This window comes from Monopterus albus, unplaced genomic scaffold, assembly GCF_001952655.1.
Source record: "Monopterus albus unplaced genomic scaffold, M_albus_1.0 scaffold26.1, whole genome shotgun sequence".
Lineage (NCBI taxonomy): Eukaryota > Metazoa > Chordata > Actinopteri > Synbranchiformes > Synbranchidae > Monopterus > Monopterus albus.
Window position 1 is genome coordinate 3,575,559 of NW_018127906.1, and position 13,272 is coordinate 3,588,830.

At 41.2% G+C, this 13,272-nt stretch overlaps 1 protein-coding gene across 8 annotated transcripts in view; it reads left to right on the forward strand.

The window, feature by feature from the left end:
• The first annotated feature begins 541 nt into the window (after positions 1-541).
• The window catches only part of cfap299 (cilia and flagella associated protein 299), an 86,470-nt gene continuing 73,739 nt past the window's right edge, over positions 542-13,272 (forward strand). For all 8 annotated transcript variants that reach the window (XM_020595147.1, XM_020595150.1, XM_020595146.1 and 5 more), the window contains exons 1-2: positions 542-849; positions 3,155-3,297. In XM_020595147.1, the coding sequence (XP_020450803.1) occupies positions 670-849; positions 3,155-3,297 (323 nt within the window). In that variant the 5' untranslated portion in view covers positions 542-669. The remainder of the gene's footprint in view (positions 850-3,154; positions 3,298-13,272) is intronic.

Here is a 13,272-nt window from a genome sequence, read left to right on the forward strand (position 1 = left end):
CAACACAGTCAATACCAATGAAATTCAGAGATTATCTACATATGTTCTATCTGGTATTTGCAGCTATTCAAAAGATTAGTTCACCTTTGAGTCCTCGGTTTGGAGTCCTTTGTTTTTGTAACATGACATGACCGCTTTGTTGGATACAGAAATTAGTTCATTTTCAACCGTCCTTAGTTTTTTTTACTCTTACTGTTATGTGATGCATTTATTTTTATTATAAATTAGCTTTTTATTTCCTACAGACTATAATTTTGTGAATATCTGTCAATATGGTTCTTTTCCATAACCCTGAATGTTTTAATAAAGAGTTGGTTAATAAACTTCATCAGGGAAAATCTTTCTGTATACTATACAGAAGACGGCACGGCACGGCTTAGCTTAGGACGTTAGTGACAAAAGACCAAACGAATTTGACCAAAAATATCAGGAGGTGAGGTGATGAAGTAACAGACTGCATAGCCTCAAGACACAGGTACCATATTACTTATAATATGACCTTGGCTGCATTACAGTTCTTTCTTATTCGAAACGTGATTAATATGTGCGGAAGTAGATGGGGAATTAACATGTAACATTTTAATTACATTCTGCTGATGTGAACGAAATGACTCGTAAAAAAGATTCGTTCATTTTGCTGAACGGAATTCAAAGAACCGAATCAGTAAAATGATCCGAACTTCCCATCGCTACTTCCAAACACAGGTAAGGCGGGCGGTTGCCATAGCTGCCTTTTACAACACAGACATCGGGAAAATGGAGTACGGCACGGCAGCTCTGACACGGTTTAAAGTCTACGAAGATTATCTCGACTCCAAAGTGACGCCAATGGATTTATTTTACTTAAAAGTAAGTTACTCTGGTACAACCCATTGACTTGATCCTTCCGTGAAGTGTTTATCTGCCGACATGCCCCGGTTTCGTTCTGTTTTCTACACGCTACGTCAGAACCGCATAAACTAAGCTGTCAGTTTAAGGTTATCTTTGCTAGTATGCAAGTGTGCATGCTACTAAAGCATCGATTTAGACTTTTCAGAATCACCGAAATGTTCTCTTAGATACGGCATGTACCAAATTCTCCATCCAGCTCATTTTACACAATACATTATCACTTGTTTCAGATCCTTTGCTATTAAGACAGCAGCCAGCTAGCTAGGGTTGTCCTAGCGTAATGTCAAGTAGCTTATGGAAGAAACACGATTTTACAAGTCAGCTTTTATTAATTATGTGACATTTAATAAGCTAATCATATACGCCGTATCGAACACTGTATTTTTAAAATGGTTAGATTGGTTTAATAAATGTTTTATGACTTTAGCCTTTCTTGTTTGTGAACTTTATAACACGAATCCCAAAATTTTGGAGGGAATCTGGTTGTCTTTAGTTGCGCTCAAAACGACGTGTATAGTGCCTACTTTACATAAACATAGTCTTTCAAAAGTATATAAGTAAGCACTTAAAATGCTTGTTGTTTTTGACAGTTTCCTTAGGATGCACTAACGTTTGCTGCACAAAAGCTGGCCCAAGTTTAGTTTGTGTGCAGTGACTGTGGCCGCACGCTGGGTGGCAGTCACACACAGGGTTGGAAAAGAGCTTTGAGTGTAGAAGCTGTCACCAGTCATTCAGTATTTGCTTCACTCAGTTAAACAGATTCAAAACAGCAGAGACAACAAATCTGATCCCGGGCTCATTCTTCCCTTAAAAGCACAGATTTAATTTTAAAAAATCGATCCATACATTATGAGAAATAAGCTTTGTGGAGTTCACATCTTCAGCAGAGGGACCCCGAATCACATGGAGATTTTCTTTGAAGTAAATATCTCCAAGGTTTTGGTTGTAAATGTATTCTAACTAACACAAATAATTTTAAATAGGCTTGAATTAAACTTGCTCAACAGAAATGGACAGTCCTGCTTTTGCCCAGAAGGTGGCACACCTGCTAATGATATCCCTAGCTGCTGCTGTGGCCACTTTGTTTGAACACCTGTGTCTATACAGGGAAGTGAACCACTCATATATCTGATAATCAGCTGCAGTCACTCACTATCAAACTCAATCACCCCACTGCTGTGACACAACATGGCTAGCACAGGTCATCTAACCTGTGCAGCCGTGCTGATAAGGCTGAAGTTCTGATAAATCGGCTAATTATAAACCTATTTTTCCTAGGTTATCTTCTTTAGGACCTGCCAGAAACTATGACTATATACAAGGAAACCTGAAGTAGCTAAGGATGTTTTATTACCAATTCACTCCTTCCTTGGCTATAGATGTTGTTCTGGAGTCCAGGTCCAGGTGTGTCAACTGGAAGCAGCATTCTTCTTTAAAATGAAGACAAAGATTTTCAGGCCAGTTTTAAGACCGGTAAATGTCCGAGAATCTGGTGAGCCACATCAGAGTAGAAGGAAAATATAACTCTTCCTCTGGTGTGGATGCAGACTGGGACTCTGGGTAGGAGGACATGTGTCCGAAGATTTGATCTGACAAGCTGCAGGATTTGACAGCAAGATTTGGCTTTTAGATGATGACTTTATGGCTCACTTTTAATGATCTGAGCCTGCAAATGGCTGTGTTATTCCATTAACTAACAATCCCAGCAGAGGCCCTCGCACATGCACACTTACTATAGAAAATGAATGAACATGAAATCACATTATACCCACAAAACTACACTATAATGAAGCTTGTAGTGTTGCTGAGCAGGCCATCACTTCCATGTTCTAAGGAGGAAAGTAAAAATTTTTTAACAATCTGAAATTTTTGTGGCTGACAACGCTCCAGATTTTTTCCTTTATTAGTTCCACATGCGGGGGAAATTTCTCACTGATGGTGGTGCTGTCTGACCACCAGGGGCAACTTGGGGTTCAGTGTTTTGCCCAAAGATACTTCAACATGTAGACTGCAGGGACCAGGAATCAAACCACCAACCCTTTGGGTGGGAGACAACAACGCTACCCCTGAGCCACAGTTACCTCCAGGTTGCATTTATACTAATAGTAGTTGCCCTCCTAAAGTGGTCTCAGTTCAACCAGGTCACAGTATTGACAGCTTACTATGCCAAAATTAAAGGCAGACAACCTCTGACAAACTCCAGCCCTGCAGGCCGTGTCCCTGTCTCCTTGACTGACTCCTCTCCTTTTCTTGTCTCTTGCAGAGCAGGGAGTTTGCCCGTAAGCTGGTGGAGCACGGCCACAAGGGCATGGTCCTGAGCAGGGAGGAATTTGAGGAGAAGAAAGCAGCTGCACAGGCTGCTGAGGCTGCAGAGAGCAGTGTTTTCTACAGCAGGAGCCGACGAGTGTGAGTTAACCTCTCTCCAAGCCACCACACTCACTGAGCTAGTGTCTGCCTAACAGGAGACAAAGTCAGTGAAACACTAGACTGTCAAGAAAATTAACGTGTTTAATGTCTGAATGTGGTCAGTTCATTTTGTATTTTGATTTTCAAGTGTGGTTATGAGAAGAAAAAAAGACTTTCCTGCACAGTGTCCGTCTTCTCATGATCCTCAGTGTTTTCTCTAGAATTAGTTTGTTGTGGTGGAACCTGGGAGCTCCCTGTGCAGTAGTTAGTTAGCTGTTTGACTGTTAACAGTATAACTCTCAAAAAATAATGAACAGATCTTGATGACATTTTCTGAAGAGGTAGGGTATGGCGTATGGAGCAATTGATTAGATCTTGGTGCTGATCCATATCTTAATTTGGGTACATCCATCCATCCATCCATTATCTATGCTGCTTATCCTGAAGCGGGTCACGGGGGGCTTGAGCCAGTCCCAGCCGACACTGGGCAAGAGGTGGGGTCCACCTCGGACAGGTCACCAGTCAATCACAGGTAATTTGGATACAGGAATATTTTAAAATATTATTCACCATTGTGAGTGCGCAGCAATCTAGTAAAGGCAATCTACCTGGTGGATCAACATCAGGCAGAATAGGCCCACGTACAAGCATATACGTTTACAGAAGAGTGAATACCTGAAAATAGTTTAAGCATTGTTTTGCCTAGCTGCAGTAGCAGGCTATCTGAATGGACACCTGGTTAAGTTTGTCAGCAGCCTTGTGACCCTGAAGGACTAACTCCCTGAAGTGTGAGCTACATTTTTAGCACGGTGTACAGTATACAGCATTTCATTCTTGAAATCTTTGCCTTTCTTCCTGTGTTTTTGAGGCAAGATTTCTGTTTCCCTGAAATGAGCAGCAGCAGCGGTATCTAAAGGAAAATGTGTGATGCATTTTTGGCTGAAGTTCTGCGCTGCTAATCAAAGCATGACGGGTCATAAAAACTGATAAAACTTTATAGTTTTGTCTTGTCCAGCAGCAGTTTGAGCAGCTTATATGATCCTTTTTTCATTGCATTTTACAAAAAACAGGAAAAATCATCAAGTCCTGCTCCTGCATCAACTGGGTTTTTATTTGAACAAGGTCTGCCCATCTGTCTGAATTCAAATGAAATGGTTAACATAAACAAGCTGAATGACTAAACTACAAACCGGAGCCCTCTATAAACTGCCCCTCCCGAGGAACCTGATCACACAGATATTGTTCTCATTCTTAATAAAGCCCTGTGGTTGTGGTATCTCTTTTGATGACAAGCCAGAACAGACTCCAAATAAGACACACACAGGAGTATCCAAACATTTACCTGCAAGGTGTTAAATTTGACTGAACCCTCAGATGGTTATCCAAATGTGCAGATGTCTCGCCGTTGCCCCCACCTCGTCCTTCCAAATGTCTATGAACATCAGTGACACTGGTGAAATGGGAGCCTCCACACCTGCAGTTACAGTGATATTACACCACAAAGCCTTTCATCTTGTCCCAACAGGATCTGGGGAAATGTACGGGAACATTGGGATGTTATATACACAGCAGTTTGTTCTGTTTCCAAGATCTACATCCACCTAGAGACTGTTTCAAAGGCTGTGATCTGAAATGTGTCTGTGTGTCCTGACTTTGTTTAGAAAACAGGATTAGATGCTCCACGTTGACAACATCCTCTCAGATTGGCTTTAAATGGATACTCCTCAGAAAACCTCCCCTTTGAATGTCAGAAGGTTTGAAGGGTGGCCCTGAAAAGTGTGTAGCTTGATCCTTTTTGATCACTGGAAGACGTGAAGGTTGGCGTTAGCAAAGTTCTTGAGACGTGAGAAGGTTTTACATAAGAACAAAGGTGTCAAAAGAAGTGTTGTTTTTCAGGTACAGTATCCACACTAGTGTCAAAACCTTCTCCAAGTGGAGGTATGGTTATGTGAGCAAAGTGTGGGTAAAGAGGACATTTCACCTGCTGTTTGGATCATTGGGCCAATGCCAACAACCTGTGAGCAACTTTAAGATTTTTTTATATACAACTTTTTAACTGCTTTCTTTTCTTTCCCACACTTGGAAATTTTACATCTTGCAAAAAAACTTTGACAAGGCAGAAGAAGACAACACAACCAAATTTTTTCCCCTCCCAACAGAAGTGGCGAGTCTGAGCTGCGTTCTCCTCCCTGTACGTTGGTGTTTTTCTGATTGGACTACCACCATTCTCCTCCCTGTACGCAGGCTGTTCCTTCCTTGGTGTTTTTCTGATTGGACTACCACCAAACTGACCCCATGACCTTCTGTGATGATTGCATTGTGAAAACACAGGCCCCCGGGATGCAATGTACCACCTGCAAAGTGGCTGAGTACAACCAGCACAGTGTTCTGAAAAGCCAGTGTTGCCACAAAACCGCAGCTGTAGAGTGAACAAACTCAATCTAGTTGTTTATCAGCGAGCAAAAAAAACAACAACCATCCATCCAAAAAAAGTGATGCGCTTATTTGGGCCTGTTTTCAACAAATGATCATCTTTGTTTCCCTAAAGGATCTGCACCTGCGTACGTCTCCCCTCTTGGCACTGGGTAGCCATGCTGTTTTGGGAAAGCCTTTTCCTTCTCTATAGGCCTCAACCTATGTGTCTCAGGGTGTGTCTTTTTTCACCGCTCTGTCACTGCTTTGTTTTTTTTCCCCCCTTCCTTTCTCTTCTTTTCAACCTCCCCGTGCTTTCTTGGAGACCTTTAGTGCCTGCAGGTGTATAAATAGAGCTGTTTTAAATTAAGGGCTAAGCTCGCCTGTAGCGTGCATCTGATCAGTGAATGCCCCTGCACCTGTGGTAGTAAAATACCAAGGGAGTGGAGATAGTGCTGTGAATGCTAATCAGATGTTGCCTCGTCTCATTCTTAAGGACAACACGCTCCACCTGACAGCTCGCTTAGGAAGGAAACACAAAACAGACACAAGTGAAATTCAATACACGATTAAAAAGGAAACTTGAATGCTTGAACCCATGGGATGCTTAATCAGTTGTGTGCTTTCTTTGGTTAGGCAGAAGCTGAATGTGTTGTCAGAGTCAACAGAAGGTTGGGGCGGAAAAAAAGGAGCCGGGTTCTCATAGCTGGTTTAAATTTTGGATCTGATTCCAAGCAGTCCTCTTCAGTCTTATATTTTGTGTAAAACATTCAGGTCGTTGTTATCTAACTGGCAAATATGTAGTTTAACTGGTGAAACACTGGTTTTAGTTGGTTGAGTTTTAGCCATCAACTTCAAATTATTTTTTTATTTTTGTTAGTTAAAATGTTGAAAGCAGAATATGAACAGATCTGATTAGGTTGCATTGGACTAGTGGATTCATCCATCCATTCACCCATCCTTTTCAGTGCAAACACACATCAATATTAGTAATCTGCTCTTGGATAAGAGTAGACAGACAAGAAGAGCAGAGGAGTGCTGCTGAGCAGACATGAGGCCTTCTGCTATGTCCTCTCTGCTCCAGCTCTGGTTCGGGTCCAGAAGTCCATATCATCATACATCCTGACCTCACGTGCTCACGGCGGCTCTGTGAGGCTTCCATTGGGCTCCCCGCAATGTCCCTACAGCCCAGACCACAGTGATGCTCATTGTCCTTTGTGCTGCAGCATTTTTACAGCCTGCCTGAAGAATTCTTCGCTCTCTGACTCTCTACTTTATATTAAAAGTGAGCTATCACTGGCTGTGCCAAGAAATACTAGTGCCACAAACATGTACAGTGAATACATTTCACTGCAGATCCAACCTCCAGCTGCTTAGTGAAAATAAGATAATGGATAGAACTGACAGGAGACGCCTCACAAAGCTGATTCCAGGTTCATTTTTATCAAGCCAAACCCCTACTGCTCTCCACGGCTGCTGCTCTGATGAGGGCCCTCAGGCGGCCAGGTCTTGTAGTCTCTGTTACATGTGCTGTCAAGCCAATTGCTTCTTGTGATGTTGGAGTTCTCTTCTGCAAGACTGAGCCAGAGACACACATCCTGACGCCCCCCCACCAATTTTCATATTGCAGTATATTACATACAGTATAGTGCACTCAGGAATGTATCATGTCTTCGTTAGACAAATTTCCTCTTCTTTCATCCTGTAGACATTTATAATGGCACTAGACCACTGTCTCACAGTGGATATTTTCACTTGTACCTCTCATATCCTGCACTGTCTTTGATGTTTGATCCTGTGTGAGAGAAAGTGACTTATTGCCCACACATATAGTTCCTACCATCAGACTACCAAGACACATGGTCATCTTCTTGGTACTTCCTGAGGCAAGATCTGGAGGACAAGGGCCCTAGTTTATAGTTTAATTATTGTCACCTTGTTTTAATTGATGTTTGAATGTAAGCATAGCTTGGTAGCTGTGGACAAAAAAGCTTTGACAGTTCAGGTGTTGCATTTCTATGGACCGTACTGTTACCATGTGCAAACAGACTTCGGGGATGAGGGCTTGTTGTTTCATTATAGGACTTACTGTACATTAGCGCAGCTTGTCTTTTCCAAAACGCGGACGCTTTGTAGCTCTACTGAAATCTGTACATGAACATGAATCTGAATCGTTACCATCTTTCAGTCTTTCTCTGTCTGGACTACAGTATCCATGACTGAATACAGACGAGTTCTACTGCATGTTCCCAAAATGGAATAAATCTAATTTTGCCTCATTTAGAACTCAGTATGAAAAAGATGACAGTGATTTGATCCACACTGAAAAACATGCACTTCCAAGACAGGCAGTGCACGATGTGCAGCCTCACTACCTCCAAAAGCCAAGGTGGCCACAAAACACAAAGAAAACTCAGGTATTCATGCATTGCACATGTGTAACCGATACATTCAGTTCATTGTAATCAGAGGTGACAGAGGATTTTAGAAAAAGCCCAAAATAAAGTAAATTGTCATGCTGTGTGGAATTTCCCCTGACGTCCACCAGCCCAAAATAATATTTTCCATAAGATTCATTTTCTCAAGCTCTCTGAGGAAAACTATTCTGGTACAGTACGTGTTATTTCACTGTTTTATTGAAAGTTCCCATCTGCCATATTGTTGAAAGCTGCTGTCTTATGATAGCTTCAGTCTGTTCATTTGTCTGTAGAATAAAAAAAAATTCAAAGCACAATATCCATTATCCATCATTACATGATAATCTTTCAGAAAACACCATTTGTCCAGTTGGTGAATATTTATTTACAAAATGAAGGAGGAATGCTAGGCCTCCATTTCTCGGAGAACTTTTTAATGATGTCCCTTTTTTTTTTAGGCTTGAAATTATTTGCTGTTGCAAATATATACGCACGAGGACACAACTTTGCAGAACAAATTTATTCGGCAAGAGAGATGTAATTGCACAACAGTCCAGCCTGAGGGCATTGGGGTATAAAATATTGAATTTCTTTACCATTCCCTACTAAAGCTGCTCTTTTCAGCTGTGCAAACAGGTAATTAAAGTCTTTGTACACTAGTAAAGGACTAGGACCAGGGTTGATGCCATTGAATAAATGCTGTCAAAATAGCCCATTCACAAATACAGATTTTATATTGTGGAAACAAACTACAGTATAGGAATATTACATTCTTTCACCACAAAAGCACCATGTGATGGTGCCATAAATTGGAGAACAGCAGGAGTCAAAACCATCATGGGGATCCTGGTGCAGGGCCTAAGTGTGTTTGTGGAGAGCCTAAGCTGAATCACGGCTGCAAAGGCGGCATATCAGAATGAATGTAAAACAATGCTGAGTTGTATGCACTGAAAAATAAGGGAGAGGTGACCTGATCTCAAACTGAAATGTAAGCTGGCAACAGGAATAACTTGTGTTTGTTCAAACCTCTGTGTGATTGATGGCATTGCCGAGCTAATCAAACAGCTGATTGGATATTTCTCTGTACCGTCAACTCAGGACAGTAGTTACAGCCATCGATAAGGTCAGCCTCCACAGAGGATGCATGTAGTAGGCTATAACTTTGTTGGATTGTCGTTCTTGTGGATGGTAACAATAGAGATAGCAGAAAGTAGTCTGTTTTACAAGTAGAGAAACGTAGCTACATATCACATTAGAGTAGGCATCAGAAACTGGTTCTGAACTGGCCAGGTGATGCATTTTGAATCTGTTTATTGGTTCTTGACCCTGCTACTTTACAGTTTAACCCTCCACCTTTCCAGTTACACATGTAAATGACTCTACTGTCTTACCTTACAAAATGTACTAGTTATAAAATAAAACACTCAAGGTTGCATCTCACATTTCAGTTATTGAGAAACTTCAAATTCAAATGCAGCAAATGTTGGTGCACAACAGAACAAGATTCTAATGCGACTGTCAAAAACATCACACTGTGTAATTGTTCTGATCCCACTCTGACATCCACATTAACCCATAGCAAACTTTAAACATGTCCAAACGAAGGCAGGAGAAGAAACATGTTCAATTGACAGTGCATGATTCTGTAAAGTCTCATTTCACATTATATTGTTCATTAAATGCCAAGAAACGGTGACACCTTTGCTTATTGATCCAAATCTTATATAGTAGAAGCACCTAAAAGATGTTAGATGATGTTATCCCTGCAAAAACATGAACTCCAGAACATGTCTGATAGGCAAGATGTTACTGAGAATAAATAGCTCAAAACATCAGCTTTTGGTCCAGGAAGGAGGCCCCAGGGTTTTGGTGTTGCTGAGCACATTTCACTGAAATGCTGTGTTTACACATGTGTAAACATACTTGGAGGCCAGTTGCTGTGCAGTAACAGCTGGTCACCCCCAACAGAGGTGGACAAAGCTTTACATAAAGTTCTGTTTATAACACAGTGAACAGGTGTTTCTTGACAACCAGGGGGCACATTGATTCATTAATATTAATTCAGTTTCTGATTGTGTGACATTTTCATGCCATAGTTATACAATTTGTGAAATGAATGGATACGCTGTAGAGTTGATAGCAAGTGCTGCCACAACTTTATTGATGTGAAAAGGCTGCAGAGAAACATCTGGAGGGTGCAGTTGTTAGAAAAATACATTTTAGCAGCAAGTAACAAGGTACTGGTTCTGTACATCTTTTTCTGTGGCTAGGTTCTGACTTATTGTGAGATACATGTTGCTGTTAATGGCCCCTTTTCACAGTGATATTAACTAACATGGAGGTTCTGGGGTTAGAGTGTATCACAGTGTATGGGCAGAACAACACCACTGATGTTATCAGTTCACTGATCGCAGTCATAAAACAGTGTGATGACCAGCTTACAAACACTATAACTGGCATGTTATTCACAGGAACATTCTTTAGACAATGCTATATAAAATGTTAACATTGCTAAAAGGATGTTAGCATCTTATTTGCTACATAGTGTACCCCTGTAAGCAAAGCTAGCATTAGCATAAATGAGAAAGTTTAGAAAATTATACCTTAGAAGCTTCAGAATTAAATGGGTAGCATCAGTAAAATAAAAAACACATATAGAAACAGCGCCCATACACTGACAAATCAGCAAAGTTTCTTCTCAGATGCCAAAACGGTAATTTTATTCTAAGTATTAAAGGTGATATTGTGAAAAAATGTGAATAAAACTATGAATGTCTCAGTCAAAAGACTTTGCCGACGATGTTTTTTTTTTGACCATTGTCAGCACAGCTTACACATCCTGTAACTCAGCAGACATAAATAGGCACTCAGTCTATCAGCAAAGACAGGACAGGGCAGAACCTCAAACACATGGAATCAGTTTACCTTTTGGCATCCAAAGAGCCTCTTTGCTGCTTCGTCAGTGTGTGTGCACTTCTTTATAAGTGGGACATGTTTTTGGCTGCACTCACCTGACATCTTTTTAAAGGCCTGGCAATAAGATTGTGAACCCTCCTGCAGTCTTTACATTTTTAAGTTTAAAAGAGACGACATAGTTCATATAGACTGGCTCTTACCTGTGGCCTTTGTTTTTGAAGTCATGCCTAACTGCCTGGTTTGCACACCTATCCATCCGAAGTTGCCCGTGGTGGCGGTGCGTACACATGCAGCGGCCTGGGGCCCCTCAGCTCCGAACTAAATTTTGTGGTACATGTCACAATGTTACAATGACAATAAAAATAAATAAATAAATAAAGCTTCTAAAGCTTAAGGCCATGTTCTGACCTGCTCATTCATTTAAATGGAGCCAGTCCAGCAGCTGAGCGCTGGTGCCAGTACAGAGGGCTCTTGTAACTTTTACTGCAACATGTCACTCAGCAAGGCATGAATACATGCAAGAACACATTGTATTTCTGCTGTTTACCTCGTTTTCATTGTGATGGAAGCATGGGCAGAGACAGGGGGTGGCCAGGAGTGGCACTGGCCAACGCAGAATCTAATTAGTGACCCCTGGTGCCACCCGTGCTAGAATCAAAGTGTGATGCTTGTTAGTATTAATACATGACAAATTGTTGCCTTAAATACAACTGACATTTTAATGCTGCATTATTATTGATATTGGTAAAAATTTGTTTTATTTTATATCATACATGCAGCATGATATTTGCATTTACTTCTCTGATTGTGTTGCTGTGGCATGATTGCCCCAGAGTTTCACACAGAATTACATTCTAATTGTTGCAGTAGTTCTGAAGGGTGTCAAGCTTTTATAACTTTTTTATTAAATACAGTAATGCTATAGTGTTGTTGTGCTGCTGATCTGACCTGTCCCTTCTGCACTAGCTGTCCCACAGCAGCAGCGTGTCGGCTGCTGCCCTCCTCCTACATCTCTCTCTTACTAACCCTCTCTTGCTGCTTCAGCAGCACTGGTTGAAACCAATATGTCTGCTTTATATTTTCACAGAATACTGTATGGTCTACTATTTCATAATTTAGTCTTTTCATGGTTTCATATGTGCCAACCCTCTCTGAGTCTGTGCCCCAGCCTGGACACCCTGTCCAAAATGTTCTAGACCTGCCCCTGCATGGAAGATGAAATAGTTGCTGTCATGAGAACTTTGCTTGTTGTAAAATCCTGTCTGGGAGTATTATGTGTCATTATGCAATATTTTATGTTCTTTAAACACATTGTTCTGTTACTCCAACTAGATTTGTGCATTGAATTTGTGATGTTTGAATTCAGGGTTGTTGTCACTCTGAATCCCTCCTAAGACTTTAGTGTTGCTACTTCTGGTGTTCCGTCTATTTCCTACTTCCTATCTAAAGCGGGAATGCAAACAGCCAGTGGTGTCTCTCTGAAGGACAGGGTGGTCTTAAAAGACCTTGAAATCCAAAGTTAAGAAAGTTAAAACATCCAAGGAGCAGATTCACTGAAACCCACAGAACTCCTGCTGTACATTTATGTTTCTGTTGTTTTGTAGTGTTACCCTCTTTTAGCTGACACAGCGGCACAAAGTTAGTTTCAGAGGTTGCTCTATATCTGCAGGACAGGTGCTGCTAAGTGTGTTTTTAACAAGCCACATGATGACTGTTCAGATCCCCTCCTCACTTTTTTTAAAACTAGTTCCAGAGCCCACCTACCTTGACCACAATCCAAAACAAGACCGTTAAAACACAAGGCTAGGTCACAGTTAGCTGAATGCCTAATAGGAACTAATAACTGCCATTTAATGGGGAATTTTTTTGTTATTTTTTTGCCTGATAAGAAATTTGTTAATTGACAGGAAAGTCAAACTTGCACTGGTCCATGTGTTTTGCTGAAGTCTTATTCACTCTCTGTGACTATGTGTGTTGCTTTAGCTACTGGATGGGGTAACCTCGGTCACTTGCCTCCTCAACACCTGTGTTTACTTTGGGGCCTCGGCCCCCATGACCCAGCAGCAATCCTTCACTCACTCAGAAGATGGAGTGAGGTTCCAGCCTCCAAATATGTGCTGTCCATGCACTTTTCCCACTTTGTGATTCCTCTAAGACTTGCATTACGGGCCATTGGCCAAACAACTAGTATAATGACGATCCTTTTCCAAATCCAAATTTTTCCAGTTTC